The sequence below is a fragment of the Plecotus auritus genome (assembly GCF_963455305.1).
Source record: "Plecotus auritus genome assembly, chromosome: 8".
NCBI classification, from domain to species: domain Eukaryota; kingdom Metazoa; phylum Chordata; class Mammalia; order Chiroptera; family Vespertilionidae; genus Plecotus; species Plecotus auritus.
The window spans coordinates 42,079,761-42,102,936 of record NC_137782.1 but is presented as its reverse complement, the minus strand read 5'-3'; the positions used below and the strand labels follow the sequence as shown (position 1 = coordinate 42,102,936).

At 44.6% G+C, this 23,176-nt stretch overlaps 1 protein-coding gene across 6 annotated transcripts in view; it reads right to left on the bottom strand.

Moving 5' to 3' along the window:
• Positions 1 to 15,954: 15,954 nt before the first annotated feature.
• Positions 15,955 to 23,176, bottom strand: part of RBBP8 (RB binding protein 8, endonuclease) — a 107,386-nt gene continuing 100,164 nt past the window's right edge. For all 6 annotated transcript variants that reach the window (XM_080686462.1, XM_080686461.1, XM_080686465.1 and 3 more), the window contains 3 exons: positions 20,150 to 20,246; positions 18,346 to 18,487; positions 15,955 to 16,699 (listed from right to left, as the gene is read on the bottom strand). In XM_080686462.1, the coding sequence (XP_080542588.1) occupies positions 16,602 to 16,699; positions 18,346 to 18,487; positions 20,150 to 20,246 (337 nt within the window). In that variant the 3' untranslated portion in view covers positions 15,955 to 16,601. The remainder of the gene's footprint in view (positions 16,700 to 18,345; positions 18,488 to 20,149; positions 20,247 to 23,176) is intronic.

Sequence of the window (23,176 nt, the reverse complement as noted above, 5' to 3'; positions counted from 1 at the left end):
ATAACGCCGGCTTCTTTTGGCTCCAGAGCTACGTTGTATCAATAGTTGCTCTTTGGACATAGTCCTACCTCCCTGCTGTCATGGTCTGAGATGCAGATGAATGAGAGTCCTGGCTATCAGGCCGCTGAGAACTGTCTGACCAATGGCTGATTCTGGCTGATTCTGTGGGGTGGGACTTCCTCCTCCCTGTTGTCAGAGTCTCCGTGGCAGCGATGACAAAGCAAGCATTCCACCTGGCCACTCGAGGCCTGGCCTGGACAGAGGCCCTCTGCGGTTGGGCGCAGAACGCTTGTTGCTGGGACGATGATGCAAGCATTCCCCACCCCCCCTGGCTGCTCCGTGCCTGCTGCCCAGAGGCCCTCCACGGCTGAGGTGGAATGCTTGCCTTGTTGCCACAGCGACGAAGCAAGCGTTCCGCCAGGCCGCTCATGCTGCCCACTCTCAGCGGCCGCCCCCCTGGGACTCCGGCAGGGCTGAGAGGACTAGGCGCCACCATCTTGTGGCTATGGGCGCCGCCATCTTGTGGCTATGGGCGCTGCCATATTTGTGATGGAGTGCTGGTCAATTTGCACATTCCTGCTTTATTAGGACTAGAGGGCCAGTACACAAAATTTGTGCATGGGAGAGGGGTGTCCCTCAGCTCGGCCTGCACCCTCTCCAATCTGGGACCCCTCGGGGAATGTAAACTGGCAGTTGGACATCCCTCTCACAATCCGGGACTGCTGGCACCTAACCGCTCGCCTACCTACCTGCCTGATTGCCCCTAACCGCTTCTGTCTGCCAGCCTGATCGCCTCCTAACCGCTCCCCTGCCGGCCTGATTGATGCCTAACTGCTCCCCTGCCGGCCTGATTGCCCACAACTGCCTTCTCCTGCCAGCCTGTTCGCCCACAAGTGCCCTCCCCTGCTGGCCTGATCGCCCACAACTGCCCACCTCTGCTGGCCATCTTGTGATGTGAGGGCATCGCACGAGGACCACCTAGGCTTTTATTAGTACAGTCATTCCTCAGATTACGTTGGCCTCGACGTACGTTGTTTCGTGGTTATGCCGCCATCGCCCATTTATTAAAAAAAAAATGTTACGTCATTTCACTGTGTGTACATATGTGCTTTATGTTTCTTTTTATTATTTATTTGCTACAAATAGAGGTCAGGAATTGTTATCTTTCTTTTAAATTTTTTTACTGTTTCACTTCATTACTGCTGTGTATGTGCTCCATGTGAGTGATGTAGGTGCTTATGTAGGTGGGTACCGACTTACGGCGAAAATTGTGTTACGTTGCGCCGTAGGAATGGATTTCTGACATAACGCAAGGACCTACTGTGTAGACTAGAAGCCCAGTGCATGAATTCATGCATGGGTGGGGCCTAGCCAGCCCGACCCCAATCGGGGCGGATCAGGGCTGGGCTTGTTGGGAGGAGGAGACAATGGGAGGTTGGCCAGCTGACCTGCCTCAATAGGGGCCCTGTTAGGGCTGGGCCAGCTTGGGGGAGGGGCTGAGGGCGATTGGCTGGTGGGCCCTGCCCCCAATTGGATGGGTGACTGATTGGGGGCAGGGCTGGATGTGGGGAGGGGCTGTGGGCAGTGGGCCAGCTGGCCCCGCCCCCAAATGGGATGGTGGGGGCCCATCAGGGGTGTGGTTGGCCGGGGGGAGGGTCCGCAGGTGGTGGCTGGCCAGCTCTGCCCTGATTTGAGTGGAGGGGGTTGATCTGGGGTAGGGCTGGGCTGGAGGAGGAGCTGCAGGAGGTTGACCAGCCGGCACCCCCCATTGGAGTAGGGGGAGTGATCAGGTGCTGGGCCGGTGGGGGAGAGGGGCTGCGGGGGCCATTTTGGGTGGGGTGGGCCGATCGGGGGGGGGGCACGCTGGGGGGAGGGGCTGCGTGACGTTGGCCGGCTGGCCCCACCCCCGATCAGGCGAGTTTGCTGGCCTCAGTGGGCGTCATAGCGACCGGTCATTTCAGTGTTATGGTAGTTGGCTTTTTATATATGTAGATAGAGGCCCAGTGAATGGATTTGTGCACTGGTGGGGTCCCTTGGCCTGGCCTTTGCCCTCTTGCAATCTGGGACCCTTTGGGGGATGTCAGAGAGCTAGTTTCGGCCTGATCCCCACAGGCCAGGTCAAGGGACCCCACCGGTGTATGAATCTGTGCACCGGGCTTTTAGTATGCATATAAGATCTTTGGTTAATCTCTTCCCGCCCTCCCCTCAGCAGCAACCTAACCCACGGCCGATTCCGTGAGGAATCGGGATCCCTCCTCCCTCCTCTCTGTGTCTGGGGTGCAGGTGAAGCAGATTCGGTGCCAACAGTGTCCCAGCAGCAACCTAACCCATGGCTGATTCTGTGAGGAATTGGGCTCCCTCCTCCTACTGGTCAGAGCGTTTGCTCCCTGGTGGTCATTGCATGTCATAGCTACTGGGCAAATGGTCAGATGGTCATTTAGTCTTTTATATATATATAGACTAGAGGTAGAAAAATTCTTTGTTAGTTTTAAGAGCATTAGTAATTAAATGGAATAGTAACAGTGTTCTTAGCATTTAAAATGAGTTCAGGGTCGGTCTGGATGCATGGTGTTCTAAAAATGAGAAGTATTATGTAAATGAAATTGTGTCCCCTGTAGGTAATCTGAGAAACTCAAAACATGGCAAATGTTACAATTTCAAAGAGGGAAACTTTAGATTATGAATTCTGGAAACTAAAACATCAAGATGATCCTTAGTAGTTACAGTTTAGAACAGTTTTTAAAGAGTGATTTATGAGTAATGAAAAGAAAAGTAATGATACTCGGGTATCTACAGTGGTTCATCATGTTCATCATGTGATTCCATCTCCTAAGGTATCAGATATTCTTTGCAGGAGCATCTGACCCACGTGGCACTTGTGCCTTGAGCCTGTGGTATTGGCATCCACTGAATGCCCAGGATACCTTAGCCTTGCCAGGAAGCAAGCCAGAGACCATTCTCATTGCTTCAGGTGGTACCATTTTGCTGAGGCAGTTCAATTTACCTCAGCAGACATGGAGAGGAAAAGGTGAGGCAGAAAGAATGTCAGTGTACAGAGGACCAGCAGAGGAATGGCTTAGTGTGGAAAATTGTGGGTGTTTTTGTTTTTTTACTTTATTGTGTGCTATAATATAGTGAGAGTTTGGGTAAGGATTAGTGTTACTGAACATAGGTTTATTTATGCTCTGCTTCATGTTATAGAGGAACTAAAGACATTTGGGGCTATTAGCAATCATATCCTGTGGGACATTAAAAAAATTTGTAATATGAGAAAGTATATCTATATTATAAAAGGCCCATGGCCCTAACACTGTAATGACCAAGACTGGCATGGGTGGGCGGGGCTGCAAACACTGGGAGGCTGCACGGGTGGGCGGGGCCGCGATTTGGCCCCCTGGGCTTCTAGTATATCTATAAATTAATTTGTTCATAAATTTACCATTCTAAAGAATACTGGCATCACAGATAATTCACAATTCCTTATGAAGAGGGATCAAAATTCTGCCACCCTGATGTCACTTTTTGGAATACTGATTTTAAGCTTTTTATCAAGGAAAAAAACTCAGAAAGAACCTTTAACCCCATCCCCTTTCCCTGCCCAAGGAAGTACTCCTCTCTGCTGCCATCTAGTGTACATCTTAGGAATAGCACCTATCTACTATGCATCTGCTCATATCATTTTGCAAGTATTCTTTGAAGGTCTCAGGACACTTTATATTATTCCTAGCTCAGAATGTCTTATATGCTCATGCTTTCTTTCTATCTTTGAACCACTCCTGCATGTGAGGTCTCTTTCTATCTCATGTATGTGAGGTTCCCATACATATGTATACCTTAAATTTAGTTATTTTCTGTTGCTAATCTGTGTCATACTTGATTATCAGAAAAAAACCTTGAGTTTAGAGGGACGTTTGTTTCTCCCCTACATAGCAAGTAATCAGATATTTTATAGAAAGTAAATTTTGGAAGTATATCTACTTCACCCTGTCCTGAAATAAGATTTAACAACTTATCTAAAGTAACATTTTTTGGACTGAATTATTTTATCAGTGAAACTAGGGGCCCAGTGCACGAAATTTGTGCACTGGGGGGGGGGGCGGTCCCTCAGCCCAGCCTGCCCCCTCTCACAGACTGGGAGCCCTCAGGGGATGTCCTACTGATGGCTTAAGCTCCGTGGGGAGCGGGCCTAAGCCGTAGTCTGGCCTCCCTCTGCGGGAGGCGACCAGGCTGATCTGGGGAAGGCGCCAGCCCCATCACCCGCTGCTTCAGCCACTGCCAGCCACTGCAGTCGCCAAGGTGTTTCATCAACAAGAACTCCAGTCCCTTCACCATGAAAAAATGACAACTTTCTTTAGGCATTTTCAAGATGTGTCTTTCACAGGATATGACATTTCTTTTTTTTTTTCCCTCACCTGAGGATATGCTTCCATTGATTTTTAGAGAGTGTGGAAGAGAGAGAGAGGGAGAGACAGAAACATCAGTTGTGGGAGGGATACTTTGATTGGTTGCCTCCTGCATGAGCCCTGACCTGGGCCCCGGCCAGGGAGGAGCCTGTAACCTAGGTACATGCCCTTGATCAGAATCGAACCCGGACCCTGTGGTCGGCAGGCCAAGACTTTATCCACTGAGCCAAACCGGCTAGGGCAGGATATGACATTTCTTAGCCCCTCCAGCAGTGGACCTTCGTTTTTTTCTCCAGGAGTAAGGTGGAAAAACCCTAGATCACCTTCTTGGATTCTTATTACCCAAGTTACCAAGAACACTGCAAGTGGCATACAGGGAGCTTACCCAGTGAGCGGTCAGAAAAGGTGTTTACACTCAAACTGGTTTGGCTCAGTGGACAGAGCGTTGGCCTGCAGACTGAAGGGTCCCAGGTTTGATTCCTGTTAAGGGCATGTACCTTGGTTGGGGGCACGTCCCCAGTGGGGAGTGTGCAGGAGGCAGCTGATCGATGTTTCTCATCGATGTTTCTGACAGTCTAGCCCTCTCCCCTCTTCTCTGTAAAAAATCAATAAGATATATTTTTTTTAAAAAAAGAAAAGATGTTTCCTCTGCAGCCCATGCACAGAGGATCCCCTGCATTGTGTCCACTGGGCTAGGGGCGTGTCCCCGGCTACTGGGGGCAGGCCCCCAAATCCGGCGGCCCCGTGTTCACTGCTGTGTCCGCCGGGCTGGGGGGTGTGGATCTGGGCTGCTTGGCACCCCCAGATGCTTGTCCCTGGACCCAGCCCGCTTGGCGATCCTGGCCACATCCCGGGACCCAGGCCGCTTGGTGCCGGCGCCCGTAGGCCACTCCTGGCCAGGGGCATTCTGGGACCTCAGCCACTCAGGGCCTACACGCGGGCCTACAGGCTTGGAGCGGCCTGGGTCCTGAGAATGTTCCCGGCCTGCCATCTTTGTTGGGTTAATTTGCGTACTCCTGATTGGCTGGTGGGCGTTGCGGAGGTACGGTCAATTTGCATCTTTCTCTTATTAGTGTAGATATGGAATAATCAACTAATTTAGCTTCTGGATGTAAAACTTTTATTTACCATTCAAAAGGTGGGAATAAAAATGACCAAAGTTTTCTATTTTGCATGTTAGTTTTTTTGTGTTAATCCTTACCCGAGGGTATTTTTTCCATTGATTTTCAGAGAGAGTGGAAGGTGTGGGGAGAGACAGAAAGAATCATGGATATGAGAGAGACACATGGGTTGGTAGGGAGAGACAGAAAGAATCATGGATATGAGAGAGACACATGGGTTGGTTGCCTCCTGTATACACCCTGACCAGGGCCAGGGATTGAGCCTGCAACCAAGATATGTACTCTTGACTGGAATCAAACCTGGGACCCTCAGTCTTTAGGCTGAAGCTCTAACCACTGAGAAAAAGTGGCTAGGGCTGCATGTTTATTTTAAACTGGTAGCTAAGAAAAACAAAAGCCAAGAAAGAACCTATACTTCTCCCCCATTTCTTCCTAAGAGATTTCAGTGGAAAAACCTGGTTTTAGGAAAGGAACCTAAGCATAATTGCATTAGCTTTAGACATTAAGACTCCCAGAAGAAGCCTGTTGACTACCCCTTACCCTGCATGTCCTATTGCTTTTGGGGTTGCCTTTATTTTTTTAATTTAATAAATCTTTATTGTTCAGATTATTACAGTTGTTCCTCTTCCCCCCCCCCATAGCTCCCCTCCACCCAGTTCCCACCCCACCCTCTGCCCTTACCTCCCCCCACTGTCCTCATCCATAGGTGTACGATTTTTGTCCAGTCTCTTCTCGCACCCCCACACCCCTTTCCCCCCAAGAATTGTCAGTCCACTCCCTTTCTATGCCCCTGATTCTATTATATTCACCAGTTTATTTTGTTCATCAGATTTTTTATTCAGTTGATTTTTAGATTCACTTGTTGATAGACATGTATTTGTTGTTCATAATTTTGATCTTTACCTTTTTCTTCTTTCTCTTCTTAAAGAATACCTTTCAGCATTTCATATAATACTGGTTTGGTGTTGATGAACTCCTTTAGCTTTTTCTTATCTGTGAAGCTCTTTATCTACCCTTCAATTCTTTTTTTTTTTAATTTTATTATTATTATTTTTTTTAATATATTTTATTGATTTTTCACAGAGAGGAAGGGAGAGGGATAGAGAGCTAGAAACATCGATGAGAGAGAAACATCGATCAGCTGCCTCCTGCACATCCCCTACTGGGGATGTGCCCGCAACCAAGGTACATGCCCTTGACCGGAATCGAACCCGGGACCCTTCAGTCCGCAGGCCAACGCTCTATCCACTGAGCCAAACCGGTTTCGGCTACCCTTCAATTCTGAATGATAGCTTTGCTGGGTAGAGTAATCTTGGTTGTAGGTTCTTGCTATTCATCACTTTGAATATTTCTTGCCACTCCCTTCTGGCCTGCATAGTTTCTGTTGAGAAATCCGCTGACAGTCGTATGGGTGCTCCCTTGTAGGTAACTGTTTTCTCTTGCTGCTTTTAATATTCTCTCTTTGTCTTTTGCTCTTGGCATTTTAATGATGATGTGTCTTGGTGTGGTCCTCTTTGGATTCCTTTTGTTTGGGGTTCTGTGCACTTCCTGGACTTGTAAGTCTATTTCTTTCACCAGGTGGGGGAAGTTTTCTGTCATTATTTCTTTAAATAGGTTTTCAGTATCTTGCTCTCTCTCTTCTTCTGGCACCCCCATAATTCTGATGTTGGTATGCTTGAAGTTGTCCCAGAGGCTCCTTACACGATCTTCAAATTTTTGGATTCTTTTTTCTTTTTGCTTTTCTGGTTGAGTGTTTTTTGCTTCTTTGTATTTCAAATCTTTGACTTGATTCTTGCGGCCCTCTAGTCTGCTGTTAGGTCTCTGTATAATATTTTTTATTTCAGTCAGTGTATGCTTAATTTCTAGTTGATCCTTTTTCATATCCTCGAGGGTCTCGCTAAATTTATCGGCCTTTTCTAGAAAATTCTTGAAAAACCTTATAACCATGGTTTTGAACTCTATATCCAGTCGTTTGCTTTCCTCCATTTCTTTCATTTGTGATCTGTTTCTTTGTCTCCACATTTTCGCTGCTTCCCTGAGTTGGTAGAGTGACTTTGTGTGCTCTGTGTCCTATATGGCCCAGTGGCTTAGCCTCCCCGAGTTACCTGAGGTGGACACTTTCGGTGCACCCCTTTGTGGACTGTGTGCACAGCCTTGTTGTAGTTAAGCCTTGATTGTTGTTGGTATCACTGGGAGGAATTGACCTCCAGGCTAATTGGCTGAGGATCATCTGTGTCTATGCTGGGAGAACTTCTGTGCTGGAGACACCCTTATGAGACAAGACTTGCAAAAGCCTCTGTGCTCAGCTTGGATGGGGCGGAGTCTTGGCTTCCTGTCAGCCCTGCCCTAATAGGCCCCTGTGTCTCAGTGTCCCATGGTAATCGCTGCAAGTACCTCTGAGAGAAAGCCGCCCTCGAGTTTCACCCGCTGCCAGACAGTCCAGTTTCTCCCCGAATGAGTCTGGTTTCCCAGAATCTCGCCCGGTACTGGAGTTCAGTGCAGTTGGGAGCTTTTGTCCCCCTCCCGCTTTAGAAAGCCAGCCATGCACTCAGCCGCCTGTGCACTCAGCAGTCAATCCTCTCTGCGTGCGCACATCTCTGCACCTCAGCCTTTTGCAGCTCCTCTGGGTCTCAATGTGCTTTCCTCTTTCCTTCTAGTTGTAGAATTTCCACTCAGCCAGCTTTCCTGTGGTTCTCGATGGTGTCTGTTTTGTCTTTTAGTTGTAGTTTTGATATTGTTGTGTGAGACAGTTTAGGTGTTTACCTATGTTGCCATCTTGGTTTCTCCTGGGGTTCCCTTTCAAAAATAACCTGACAAGTGTGCTACACTTTTCCTAAATAATCTGCATATCACCCTACTTCACAATTTTCCAAAACATTTTTTATACCAAATATTACCTCAGTAGAGGCCCAGTGTATGGATATGTGCACACTGAAAGGAAATTAAATAGATGAAATATTTTAGGGGCCTGGGAGGGGCTGTGAAAGGTTGGCTCAAGGGTGTGTTCCGCCTGTCTCACCCAGTTCCAATTGGGGCTAATTGGCTGGGGAGAGACTGCAGGAGGGCTCCAGGGTGTGTCCGGCCCATTTCGCCCAGTCCCGATCAGCCGGACTCCAGCAGCAAGCTAACTTACTGGTCGGAGTGTCTTCCCCCTGGTGGTCAGTGCATGTCATAGCGACTGGTTAAACGGTCCAACAAACAGACACTTAACACATTAGGCTTTTATTTTATAGGACTAGAGGCCCAGTGCACAGATTTGTGCACCGATTGGGGTTCCTCAGCCTGGACTGTGCCCTCTCACAATCTGGGACCCCTTGGAGGATGTAGCAGTCCACAAAGCAGCAGGCGGCCAGGGAGGAGCCCGAGTTGGGTTTGGCACTTGGCGTTAGGCGCTCCTAACCACTTGCCACTTGCTCCTGACTGCTCACCGCTAGCTCCTAACTACTTGCCGCTCACTCCTTAACTGCTTGCCGCTCGCTCCTCAGTGCTGCCCCAGAGGTGGGAGAGGCTTCCGCCACTGCTGCTGCGCTTGCCAGTCATGAGCCCAGCTTCTGGCTGAGCGGCGCTCCCCCTGTGGGAGCACACTGACCACCAGGGGGCAGTTCCTGCATTGAGTGACTGCCCCCTGGTGGGTGGTCAGTGTGCGTCATGGAGACCGGTTGTTCCGCCATTTGGTCGATTTGCATACTGGCTTTTTATTATATAGGACTAGAGGCCCGGTGCACGAAATTCGTGCACTGTGGGTGGGGGGTGTCCCTCAGCCCAACCTCCACCCTCTCCAATCTGGGACCCCTTGGGAGATGTCTGACTGCCTGTTTAGGCCCAATCCAGGCAGTCGGACATCCCTTTCACAATCTAGGACTGCTGGCTTCCAACTGCTCGCCTGCCTGCCTGATTGCCCCTAACCACTTCTGCCTGCCAGCCTGATGACCCCCTTACCACTCCCCTGCCAGCCTGATCGATGCCTAACTGCTCCCCTGCCAGCCTGATCATCCCCAACTGCCCTCCCCTGCATATTCCCTCTTTATTAGATAGGGTTTTTTCTTTAGCATATTGGACAGCCCTAACTGGTTTGGCTCAGTGGATGGAGCATCAGCCTGCAGACTCAAGGGTCCCAGGTTCGATTCCGGTTGAGGGCATGTACCTTGGTTGGGGGCACATCTTCAGTGGGGAGTGTGCAGGAGGCAGCTGATCTATGTTTCTCTCTCATAGATGTTTCTAGCTCTCTATTCCTTTTCCTTCCTCTCTATAAAAAAATCAATAAAATATATATTTAAAAAAAATATTTAAGATTTCTCCATATCTGCCTGGCTGGTGTGACTCAGTGGTTGAGACCCCAGGCTGCCACTCCTGGCCGGGAATGGCGCAGCGGGGGGTGCGCGCCCCGACCAGGCTGCCGCCTCAGCTCAGCCAGGCTGAGACTCCAGCCCAGGCTGCCATATGAGCTTGGCTGGGGATGGCACCATTGAGGGTGCATGCCCCGCCAAGCCCAGGCTGCCGCCCCTGGCCGGGGATGGCGCCACGGGGGGTGCGCTTTCCAGCCAGGCTGAGACCCCAGCCCAGGCTGCCATCTCAGCCTGGCCAGGGATGGCACTGTAGGGGGTGCACGCCCAGTCCAGGCTGAGACCCCAGCCCAGGCTATGGCCGGGCATCACGCTGGGTGCTGGCGCCTCCCAGCTGGACACCCTGGGCTGCTGCCGCTGGGTGGGGATCTTTGCATGGGGGTGGGCGCCTCGCAGCCGGACACCCTGGACTGCCGCTGCTGGCCAGAGATCGCTCCGCAGGGGGTGCACCCCGGCCAGGCTGAGACCCCAGCCCAGGCTGCAGACGCTGGCCAGAAGATTGCGCGGCTTGGGTGCGAGGCCCTGCTGGCCTGAGACCCCAGCCTAGGCTGTGGCAGAAGATTGTGTGGCGGGGTACGCAGCCCTGTGGGCCTGAGACCCCAGCCCAGGCTGTGTTCGGGGATTGAGCCAGCGCTGGTGCCTCCCAGCCGGACACCCTAGACTGCCGCTGCTGGCCAGGAATCGCGCCGCAGGGGGTGCACACCGGCCAGGCTGAGACCCCAGCCCAGACTGCGGCCATGGCCGGGGGATCGCATGGCTTGGGTAAGAGGCCCTGCCGGCCTGAGACCCCAGTTCAGGCTGTGGCCAGGGATTGGGTGCCTCTCAGCCGGATACCTGGGGCTGCCGCTGCTGGGCGGCGATTGCCGCATGGGGGGTGGGCGCCTCCCAGCTAGACACCCTGGACTGCCACTGCTGGGCGGACTGGGGGACTCCGGTGGGGCTAAGAGGACTGGGCGCCTCCATCTTGTGGCTATGGGCGCCGCCATTTTTGTAGTGGAGTGATGGTTAATTTGCATATTACTCTCTTATTACATAGGATTGTATGTGATTTAATGGAACAGAATTGAAGATTTAGTAATTGACCCAAATTTGCAAAAACATGCCTTAAAAGTTTATGGTGTTGGGACATGAGGCAAGCATCTGGTCATATTTAATGGACTTACTAGCAGGATTTTTTCCTGAATTGAGAGGCGGGGTGCACATTAGGTGAGCATATCTGTGGGGCCATTTTTCATGAGCATATTCTTCAGGTAGAATACCAGAATTCTGGAGTACACTACTTCCAGTGTCAGTTTACCTGAACATTCTGAGGTCCAACCTTGCAGTCTCCCTGGAGGCAGAGTCAAGGCTGAACTTCAGCAATGAGTGTTCTAAGGTATAAAAAGGGGGAATTTTACAAGTGATCACTTTGGCTACTTCTAGTACTGTGTTGAATAAAAGTGGTGAAAAAAGTGATGAAAGAGGACATTCCTGTCTTGTTCCTTTTCTTAGGGGCAATGGTTTTAGTTTTTGCCCATTGAATATTGTTGTGGAGCAAACGCGAGTAAAGACCACTGGAGTCCAGACCAAATTAAAATTTAGGGAGCCTTTATTGCTGGCCGGCGACTGTTCTCTCTCCTGGGGGAGGTCAGAGAGCAGCCCTGACCCTTTGTGCAAGACCACTTTTAAGCACATTAACCACATCCTGTTTTTGCAGAGTAAGTAACCCAAGACAAAACAGTTTTTCCCAAATAATGTCAGGGTCATGCTATTGATGACCATGTTATTCATAGGGTCATCCTGTTCTTCAGAAAGCTGACAGTGTTCTATCTTGCAGGGTATTTTGTGAGGTGCAGTGGGGAAGGGGCCATGAGACCATATCTCAAAGCCTTGGCCTGGTGTCAGCACTGACAACTCTATCTGGGGCATGGTCCATGGCCTCTCCAGAGTGCTCAAAAATTCCCACTCTCTAACAATATGATGTTGGTTGTAGATTTGTCATATATGGCCTTTACTATGTTGAGATATGATCGTTCTGTTCCCACTTTGCTGAGAGTTTTTATCAAAATTGGGTGTTGGATTTTGTCGAATGCTTTTTCTGCATTTATTGATATGGTCATGTGATTTTTGTCTCTCAATTTGTGATGTGTCACATTTATTGACTTGTGAATATTGTACCAGCCTTGCATCCCTGGAATAAATCCCACTAGGTCATGATGAGTGATCTTTTTAATATATTGCTGGTTCCGACTTGCTAATATTTTGTTAAGGATTTTAGCATTTGTGTTCATCAGGGATATTGGCCTGTAGTTCTCTTTCTTTGTAGTGTCTTTATCTGGTTTTGGAATTAGGATAATGATGGCCTCATAAAAAGAGCTTGGAAGTGTTCCTTCCTCTTGGATTTTTTGGGATAGTTTGAGGATAGGTGTTGGTTGTTCTTTGAAGGTTTGGTAAAACTCTCCTGTGAAGACCTCAGGACCAGGGCTTTTGCTTGCTGGGAGTTTTTGATTACTGCTTCTATTTCATCAGTTCTTAATGGCCTATTCAGATTTTCTGATTCTTCCTGATTCAGTTTTGGAAGATTATATTTTTTTAGAAATTTGTTCATTTCATCCACATTGTCTAGCTTGTTGGCACATAGTTGTTCGTAATAGCAATATACTTTGGCCCTAGCTGGTTTGGTTCAGTGGATAGAGCGTCGGCCTGCGGACTCAAGGGTCCTGGGTTCGATTCCGGTCAGGGGCATGTGCCTTGGTTGCGGGCACATCCCCGGTGGGAGGTGTGCAGGAGGCAGCTGATCGATGTCTTTCTCTCATCGATGTTTCTAACACTCTATCTCTCTCCCTTCCTCTTATATATATATATATATATATATATATTTTAAAAAATATATACTTTGGAGTTTGTTGAAACTTACTTCACAGTACATGTGGTCATTTAAAAAAAAATGTACCAATTGTGCTTCTCTGTTGCCATCTCCTGTGCATCTTGGAAATAACACTTTAGGGCAGGCCAGATGGAAAAATTGTTTTATCTGTGCATGTTGAATCCTGTTTGCTGCTCATGTTATTTAAGCTTTTTATATCATTAGTGGTTTTTTGGTGGGGATCTATTGGTTATGAAAGAGGTATCCTCTATCCCTGAATGAGGGTAATGTGTTAAAACTCTCATAAGTTTGTCTATTTGTCCTTGTAGCTTTGTTTTATATAATTTGAGTTTATGTTAAGTGTATGTGAATTTTTTACATGTTTTTATTGATTTTAGAGAGGGAGTGAGGGAGAGAAACATTGATTGGCTGCCTCCTGCACGCCCCCCAGAGATTGAGCCCACAACCCAGGAATTGAACTGGCAACCTCTTGGTGCATGGGTCAACACTCAACTATTGAGCCACATTGGCCAGGCTATGTGAACTTTGAACTTCCTGGTAAATAGAACTTATTGATAGGATTGCTGGTTTTTATTTCTAGCAATGCTTTCTGCCTTTTAAGTGTACTGTAAAGGCTAGCAGTCTGTTGTTTAATAAACCTCCCACGTGGTTTTGGTGAACATTCGTTTGAATACCATTGAACCAGCCTGAAACAGGGATTTAGGGCAGTGGTTCTCAAACTCCAGTGTACATTTGAATCATTTAAGGAGCTTTTAAAAAAGGACTGATGCCTGGAACTTGCCCACAAACGATTTAATTGGTCTGGGGTGCAGCAACCTTTTGTCTGGGATATCATGGATGCTGAGGCCAATGTAACCTGCCATCCATAAGTCATTTCACAATTTTGTATTTATCCAGTCCTACTGATTGGATTAATAAGGTGATAAACCTAAATCATTGAAGTAAATGTATGCCTTGAAAAAATTGTTTATTGGGGTTCTGTGTAGGGTTTAAGTAAAGGAATCTGCTACTAATAGATTTAAGGCCTAAAGACTCAAGTCTAAATTTGTTAGTCTTACCTTTAAGACACAAGTTTACTGCCTCGTACTAACAAACCTGTATGTGCTTCCTAGGACTTAGGAAGGGAAAAGAGCACCCTACTGAGGTTCCAGTTCATAGGGACCTTGCAAGTCAACCAGTAATCTCTGAGGCTCCTTCTGACTTGGTATTTTAACATTTTAATATTCAGCTTAGTTTCCCAATTTAGACTGCACTGTCTCTTCTTCCCTAGGTTAAATCGTCCTAAACAATTCAGGTTCTAATTATCCTTAACATTTTTTTGGTACTCAATCTAAAATTCTTTGACTTCTTAGGCATCAATCAATCAATCAATCAATCAATCAATCTATATCTGGTCTCCCACTGGGCAATAATAGGATCTCACATCTCCGTAGCTCCTAAATGCCTAGCATATGGTATATATACAATGTTATTTTTCCCTCAGGACCATGAATTATTACCTTTGCCACTTGTTTTATTCCAAGAAAGTAGAGTTTTGTTGAAAGCTTGCTTTTTGCCCAATAAGCTTTCATTACTGTACCAAAGGTTCCCAACTCATATCTATTTATCCTAGAAATTTTCTTTTGGTAGTCCCCTTCAGCCCCTAGTTTCCACTGATCATTCTCCAACAATAACTCTCTTCTGGCCTCTGCTGGCGATAGCACACAACTGCTTGCCTAAGTGTATATGCTACAGGACTCAAGTGGAAGGACACTTCAGTTTTCTAAGGAAACTGAAAGCAGCTCAGCAAAGAAAGAGTTTGAGATGTCTCTTAAACTGCTAGAATTCTTGAACATAGCTGGATGCTGAAATTTGAGATATATTTGAAATGCTTATTTCCAAAGTGGCATTTTTCAATATAAAATTCATGTTTGTTATGCTTAGATGTCAAGGATAACAGAATAAAATTCGTAGTTGTGTCTTCTTTAAAAGCTTGTTCCTTTGAAAGAAAATTTGTCCAATTTTGCCTGATTCTGTCTTTAGTATTGAGCCTGGTAAAGTGCTTGATAAATGGTTTTTAAATAAATGTATTAGTGTTTGGTTTATGTAACACCATTCTTTTTTTTGTAACTGAATTACAAATAAACACTACCCTGGGTCCACAAGGGCATCCTGGAGCTGCACTGCCAGCCTTGGATGCGAAAAAGAAAACCAGTCATTTGTCGTTTAATCTGCTTCTTAGATCCATTTTTGGCAGCGTAATGTTAAGCTCATACATAAATTCATAAGATTATTTGAGAATTAAAAGAAAAATCTGTGAATAGCATAAACAGTTCTTGGCATAGTTATGAATGGTTTCTATCATTTTGGGGGAGATTAGGTAACTGTCAGCAGAGAACAAAAATCAAACAGGATAGAGAAATAATTTGGGACGGAAAGAAAAGTGCTGAGTAGAAGTTATGATAGGGTTGTAAAAAATCCAGAATCACATTCAGAGCCAAATAATGTACACAGGGCGTCTGACATATACTCAATGTAAGTGATTTCCCATCTTCTCTGTGAGAACCCAAACTGATGTAATTTACTCACATGAGAATCTAGGTCAGTAAGGAAGTCAAGACTAAGCAATGATCTAAGACCGTGGTCGGCAAACTGCCGCTCGCGAGCCACATGAGGCTCTTTGGCCCCTTGAGTGTGGCTCTTCCACAAAATACCACAGCCTGGGCGAGTCTATTTTGAAGAAGTGGCATTAGAAGAAGTTTAAGTTTATAAAATTTGGCTCTCAAAAGAAATTTCAATCGTTGTACTGTTGATAGTTGGTTCTGTTGACTAATGAGTTTGCCTACCACTGATCTAAGAAATAAAGATTATACCTGTAAGCTTACTTAGGTTTTAGTGAGACATTCTATTCAGTGTCTATGTAATCCTGCTTATATAATACTATCAAGATATGGATTAAAGGAATACACAAAAACCCACTGATAAACAAAATGCCACTAGAAAAGGTGACACAGATATGCTCAAACTAGGTCCAAGAGGAGTAGAAAGTTGCTAAATAGAGAAATCTATTTTGTTGCCAAGTTGGGAGTTCATAACATTAGTCAATCTAGAGAAACAATACAACTAAACTTGAACATATGGGCAGAGAAACTCAACAAATTCATCTTGAAAAATGCACCAGAAAAAGAAAGTATAATGAAAAAAAAAAAAAAAAAAACCACACACACACCACAACACAAATTACATGTGAGAAACTGGAATATTAGCATCAGATCAGAGGGTGTTGTTAACTTACAGTTCATACAAAAAGAAAAAAAGTTGGTATTTTTGGACATCTCGAGAAAGGAATACACTCCACAGTAGCACCTCATTTCAATTCAACAAAAGAAAAAAGCTGGAAAACTAATAGGACTATTAAAATTTAGATGTTTAAACACTTAAATTTAGATATTGGAATGACCAACATTAGAGCAATGATTAAGAGGATGAAAATTTGTAATGATAAACATGAAGTCACTGCTGAATGTAAATACCAAGGAAAGATGGAATAAAAAGAAAAGATCTGAAAAACAACAAATCACAGACAATTATATTTTCAAAACTGTAATTGGGTAATGCCAAACAAAGTAAATAAACAACTCTTAACTTAGAGTGCAAAATTAAAGCACCTTATTGCTTAGAGGTGCAAAAGCAAAAAAATACAATATAAACTTACCCACATTTTAAGTAGTTGTGTGGTGGGTAAATGCCATTTAAAAACATTTTTAATAGAAAAATGATTTATAAGTCAGTTTACAGAAGATTTAAAAAAATCAGTGTTTAATACCAACATTAGCTATAAATAACTAGAAAGAAAAAATTGTTCTCTATCATGTTTTTGCTTCCACATCTATGTCTTCTGCTCTTTGCCTTTCGAAGAAAAGATTGCATTATAGGGCTGCCGTCTTTTTGGACGAGGAAAAGGATCAAGATCTTCCTTAATATAACCTTAAAAACAAATTACAAATTTAGAAGACTATATTAGCAACATGTTTCTTTCAGCACATATCCAGTAAACATTTGACTTATTTAATGCCTTGTAAGTTTACATGATTCTATTAGCTGAGTGATGCTGATGAAGGATTTCATTTAGCATCAGTTTCTTCATTTATACTAACCATCATAGTAGCAAACATTTATCAAATGTGTTATGTACATTACCTCAGATAACACTCATAGTCCTTTGAAGTAGCTTCCACTATGCTATTATAAATTAGAGGCCTGGTGCACGAAATTCGTGCACGGGGTGGGGGTGTCCCTCAGCCCAGCCTGCACCCTCTCCAATCTGGGACCCCAGTGGGATCAGGCCTAAACGGGCAGTCAGACATCCCTCTCACAATCCAGGACTGCTGGCTCCCAACCGCTCACCTGCCTGCCTGATTGCCCCTAACCGCTTCTGCCTGCCAGCCTGATCACCCCCTAACTACTCCCCTGCCAGCCTGATCGATGCCTAACTGCTCTGCTCCCCTGCCAGCCCGATTGCCCCTAACTGCCCTCCCCTGCAGGCCTGATCACCCACAACTGCCCTCCCCTGTAGGGCTGGTCCCCCCCAACTGCCCTCCCCTGCAGGCCTGGTCCCTCCCAACTGCCCTCCCCTGCTGGCCTGATCACCCACCACTGCCCTCCCCTGCTGGCCATCTTGTGGCAGCCATCTTTGACCACATGGGGGCGGCCATCTTGTGTGTTGGAGTGATGGTCAATTTGCATATTACTCTTTTATTAGGATTCCAGGTGCTTATCAAAAAGACTTTGTAGCAGCTATTTCATTAGATGACAAGCCCCTACACTCTTCAGACTATTAGACTCTCCTAAGGTATTCAGGGGAGGACTGTTCTCCAACCACACCCCTAGGCTATATTATTAGTACAAAGAGGCTCTCATCCAGACTGTCTAATTCTGAATGATGACCAGCAGAGAGATCATGTTACAGAGGACTTAATGTGGCTTGTTAAGGGGGAAAGTGGAAATATGGTAATGACTGTCAAAGACTGCATCTTTTGGAAGAACTATCTTACCATTAAATGTCTGGAGCATTAAAGTTGCATACATCCTCAAACTGTATTAAATGTAAGTGCCATTTTTGAATGAGCTAGTTGCATGTCAACAATTTCCCAAGCAAACAAACAAAGGTCCTTTTTACTCATACGTGGTTTAAAATAAAACAATTCTGGATAAGTGAGGTTTTAAAGTCTAAAATTCAGAGCAGTGGCTTTAAAATGATAAACTTTGCAACTTTTATAAAATTATTTTAGTAAAAGTTGTTTTGATGATAGCAGGAAGGAGCAAATTGCTTTCTGAAATTTGAATGACAGACCAGGATAATGCATACACTATCACACTAAGCAGTGGTTGCCAACCTTTCAGACCTCGTCCGCGGACCACTGGTTGGCGACTGCTGCACTCAAGTATTATAAACAATTTCTGATTCCAATGAAATTATTTGAAGAGTTGAAGGTAAGCCTTTTATCTTTAGGAATTGGTTTTTATGTCACAAAACTGTTACCAAAGGTAAAGAGAACCACTGAGAAAAGGTTATACTTGGGTATATATGTATTAAAAAATTAATTTGAAAATGTTATAACCTATACTCTCACCTCTTTCCATACAAGTCTGAGTGGAAGGAAAACCAACTTCCCAGAAATTCTCTGGTGTGTTGGGTGGAATGTAGCGAAATCGGTGTCTTGAACAGGAAGCCAACTTCTTTTCTCTTTCTTCTGCTGGAATGTCTGCATAATACTAATAATAAAAACTGGTAAGTTTTCCACTTAGGAATAGTAAATGGGGTGATTTGATTACTGATTATAAACTTTAAGCTAAGAAATTTTTTTACTAAAGTATTAGGCATGCTAAGAAAACTATACTACCTGATGATTATAGTATTAATTACTAACAGTAATTACTGCTGGTATGTGAAATGTTTGCTTCACAAATGAGGAAAGAAGCTTGTATTATAATGTACATCAACATATTGCCTCCTTCATCAGTAAAGTCTACAATGGGAAGAAATACCAGCTGAACTTCACAATGTGTTGAGTGACACAGATGAAAATGAGAGGCCTGCATTTTTGAACAGCACTTTCTCAATTGTTATTTGGATATAATGTATGTTTTGAAGTAACTTTCCTATCTCTACAGTTTTAAAAATAAAGGTTTAACTTTGAATGCTAAAGGCTTCATGACTCCCCCCTCAAACTGTACTTTTTAATTGGGATCAAAGACATATCATTTTTTTGCAATTGCAATCATGAAGAACCTGAATTTCACACAAACAAGGATAAAACTTATATGTACAAACTGTATAGGTTTTTAAGCTCTAGATCTAAAGAAAACAAAGGAGTAAAGTTTAATAGAACAGAGATATAGGATCATATATAATCCAGGTAATTCCATTTTATAGTTGAGAAACTAAAATTTAAGTTTGAAGTAAAGGTTTTTCATACATTTTTTTTCTGTAGTTTAAATTTTTTTAGAGTATCTCTGAAACAACTTTTTTTGGGTATCTTTTTCATCATTCTCATTGCCATGAATTAAGCCTTTGTTACCTTAGCCTGGGAATGGGAGGCTCTTAAAGAATCATAGTTATCAGTCCATGTTAGAGAAACACTACCACCAAATTACAACATATTCACAAACAACACAGGCTAATGTGTCTGTAACACAGTAAGTGGGAGAGTAGTAGAAGATGAAGTCAGAGAAAAGTGGGGTGTTAAAATGTGCTGTAGGGCTTTAGATTCTGTTTATTAGTGAGATAAGAAGACATTTAAGGGTTTTTGGTAGAGAAGTGACATGATTTAACTTTTATTCCAAAAACATCATTAGGAAAAATCCATTCATTGCTGTGTTGAAAGTACACACTGAAGAGAGAAGAAAGAAAAGGATAATGGGGACAGGGGTATATGGGAACTCTCTGTATGCATCACTCAATTTTGCTGTGGACCTACAACTGTTCTAAAAAATAGTTTATTAATTAAAAATACCCAGCCTAGCCTGGCATGGCTCAGTGGTTGAGCATCAACCTATGAACCAGGAGGTCATGGTTCAATTCCCCATCAGGGCACATGACCAGGTTGAGGGCTTGATCCCCAGTGTGTGATGTGCAGGAGGCAGCTGATCAATGATTCTCTCTCATCACTGATGTTTTTCTCTCTCCCTAGAACAAATAAAAATACATTTTTTATCTATTTATCTCTCTTAGGTCCCAGCCAATGTTCTATTTACTCTGTTAATCCTGGCTTAAACAAGGTTTCTAGATACAATATTTACTCTGTTAATCCTGGCTTAAACAAGGTTTCTAGATACAAATGTAATTTGTATCTATGATTTTAAAATCATGCATTCATGATCTATAAAGCCACACTGTTAAAAAAACAATTGAACAGTATTTATAGTAGTACTTACAATTTCACATTCCTTACATGTGTGTCCATGCAATTTTCTTCTCTCTTCTTTTTTCCGAACCACTTCAATATGAGGAAAATTTTGTAAGCTAGTCTCTCTGGGGGAAAAAATAAGTTTAAAATTCATCCATTTGTTATTACAAAGATTTTTGGTTTAGGTTTTAAATGAACAAAGGTGAGAGCCCAGGGGAAGAAATAATCCCAAAATAAATATTCATTTTATTTGAAATGTTTATTCAGTATGTCAAAAACCCAAATACTTTTCACTCATTCTTCAGTAAATATTAAGTGCCTACTATATGTAAGGCATTTTTATGGATATTTTTCTCTGAAAAAGATAACTTCCTATTTTTGCCCCCAACTGGTTGAAAATAATAGATTAGGAGATGAAATATAAAATAGCCTAAGTAAAAAGGAATACTTCCGTGGTCGGGTGGGTCAGTTGGTTGGAGTGTTGTCCCATACACCAAAAGGTGATGGGTTCAATTCCCGGTCAGGATACTTACCTAAGTTTCGGGTTCCCATTCCTGGTTGGGGTGCATATGGGAGGCAACCAATCAATGCTTCTCTCTCACCTCTCTGTCTCTCTCTCTCTCTCATCAATAAAAAACATCCTCAGGTGAGGATTAAACAAACAAGAATACTGTATTATTAAACTAAGGAATACCATAACCAAGAAAGAGAATACTGCCTCTGTTAACTTGGTTTTCTAGTACTAAGAACCCATATTTCAGGGCTAACCTACTCCCTGCCAAAGAACAGATTCATCTACAGACAGTCCTCGGGTTACGTGGGACTCGACATACATCATTTCGTGGTTACGTCGCCATCTCCCCTTTATTTATACACTAGAGGCCCAGTGCATGAAAATTCATGCACCTGGGGGTGGGGGGTCCCTCAGCCCGGCCTGTACCCTCTCACAGTCCAGGAGTCCTCAGGGGATGTCCTACTGATGGCCTTTAGGCCTGCTCCTCATGTAGAGTGGGCCTAAGCCACAGTCTGACCTCCCTCTGTGGGAGGTGACCTGGCTGGCTGATCAGGGGACAGCACTGCCCCTATTACTCCTTCGCTGCCGCCCGGCCTCCCTCTGTGGGAGGCGACCAGACGGGCCTATCAGGGGATGGTGCTGGCCCCCCCATCACCCCTCCACCACCGCTGGTCGCCACCCCCCACCCCCATCACCATTCCATCCCTCTACCTGCTGGCACATGCTTTGGCTGGCCCCGCCCACCGCCAACTGGTCATTCCAGCATTCGGTCGATTTGCATATTACGCTTTTATTATATAGGATAAAGTTCCATCATTTTGATGTATGTACATGTGCTTTATGTTTTTAAAAAAATATATATTTTATTGATTTTTTACAGAGAGGAAGGGAGAGGGATAGAGAGTTAGAAACATCGATGCGAGAGAAACATCGATCAGCTGCCTCCTGCACACTCCCCATGTGCCCGCAACCAAGGTACATGCCCTTGACCGGAATCGAACCTGGGACCCTTCAGTCCACGGGCCGACGCTCTATCCACTGAGCCAAACCGGTTAGGCCTGCTTTATGTTTTTTATTATTTACCACAAGTAAAGGTCAGGAATTGTTATTTTTCTTTTAAATTTTTTTTACTGTTTACTTCATTACTGCTGTGTATGTGCTCCATGTGAGTGACGTAGGTGGGTGGGTTCCGACTTATGGCAAAAATCGTGTTATGTGGCGCCGTAGGAACGGATCTCCGACGTAACCCGAGGACCTATTGTATTTGTATGTATGTATTTGCTGTTTGCTCCAAAAGTTTGTTATGCTGCTTCCATCCACCCTAAATTCTTCAAAATATTAGGCAAAATTATCATTTATATTTGTTATTAAACGGATCAAATCCTATTGTGAACCACTGGAAACCTAGGAAGTTAGGTCAAAGCCACTGAGGTATGGATTAAACAGGTATGGGAGTACTTGGGGAGAAAAACTCAGAGGCAGGGGTGGGCAAACTTTTTGACTCGAGGGCCACAATGGGTTCTTAAACTGGACCGGAGGGCCGGAACAAAAGCATGGATGGAGTGTTTGTGTGAACTAATATAAATTCAAAGTAAAGGAGCGGAGGGGAGAGCAAGAGAACCGGATAGAACAGCCGGATCCGGCCCGCAGGTCGTAGTTTGCCCACGGCTGGATTAGAGCATCAGCCCAAAGACTGAAGGGGCATGGGTTTGATTCCCAGTCAAGGGCAGGTACCTTGGTTGCAGGTTTCTCTCTCTCTCTCTTTCTCTCTCTCTCTCTCTCTCTCTTTTTCTCTCTCTCCCCTCTCCCCGCTCCTCTCTCCCTTCCACTCTCTCCAAAAAAATCAATGGGAAAAATATCCTTGGGTGAGGATTTAAGAAAAAGACCCAATATAGAAAAATCAAAAATTGACAAGATAGGTAAATAAAAAAAATCATGTGATGGCATATATATAACAGAAACATCCCCAGTGAATTTAAATAGTCTGATTCACAAAACCTGATTTTCTAAAAATGACTTGCTGGTAACACATATACCATGTTGAGGTATTTTGGTCACAGGCCCCTCTAGTTGGCAAGCACTTTCCTTCAAAATAAGCTTTAGTTATTCTATTCCAAAGTATATGAAATTATAGGCCCTTCTGTGCCTAAACCCAAGAATTCTCAAGTCTGGAGTAACCTGTGAATTTAAAAAGGGAGATCAAGAAAGGATAGATAAAAAATATTGCCATAAATGTATTTTTTTCAAATAATTATGGAATCTTAAGCTTATATTCTTTCTTCTGCATACTATCTGTTCTGTTTCTAGGTGTACTATAATGAAGCAGTGAGTCAACTAGGAAACTGGCACCTGTAGTAGACATCAAAGCATTACCTAAAAGGTTACTGAGCTTCTTGTCCCTGACACAACACAACCCATCTTTTCCCAGGGTTTGCTAGTATTTTCAGTGGGGAAAGAAACCATGTTAACTCTGAGACTGTTACCTCTCCAATCCTATACCTTTATCCATCACCTGTATCTCCAGATATCTAATGGTTTCAG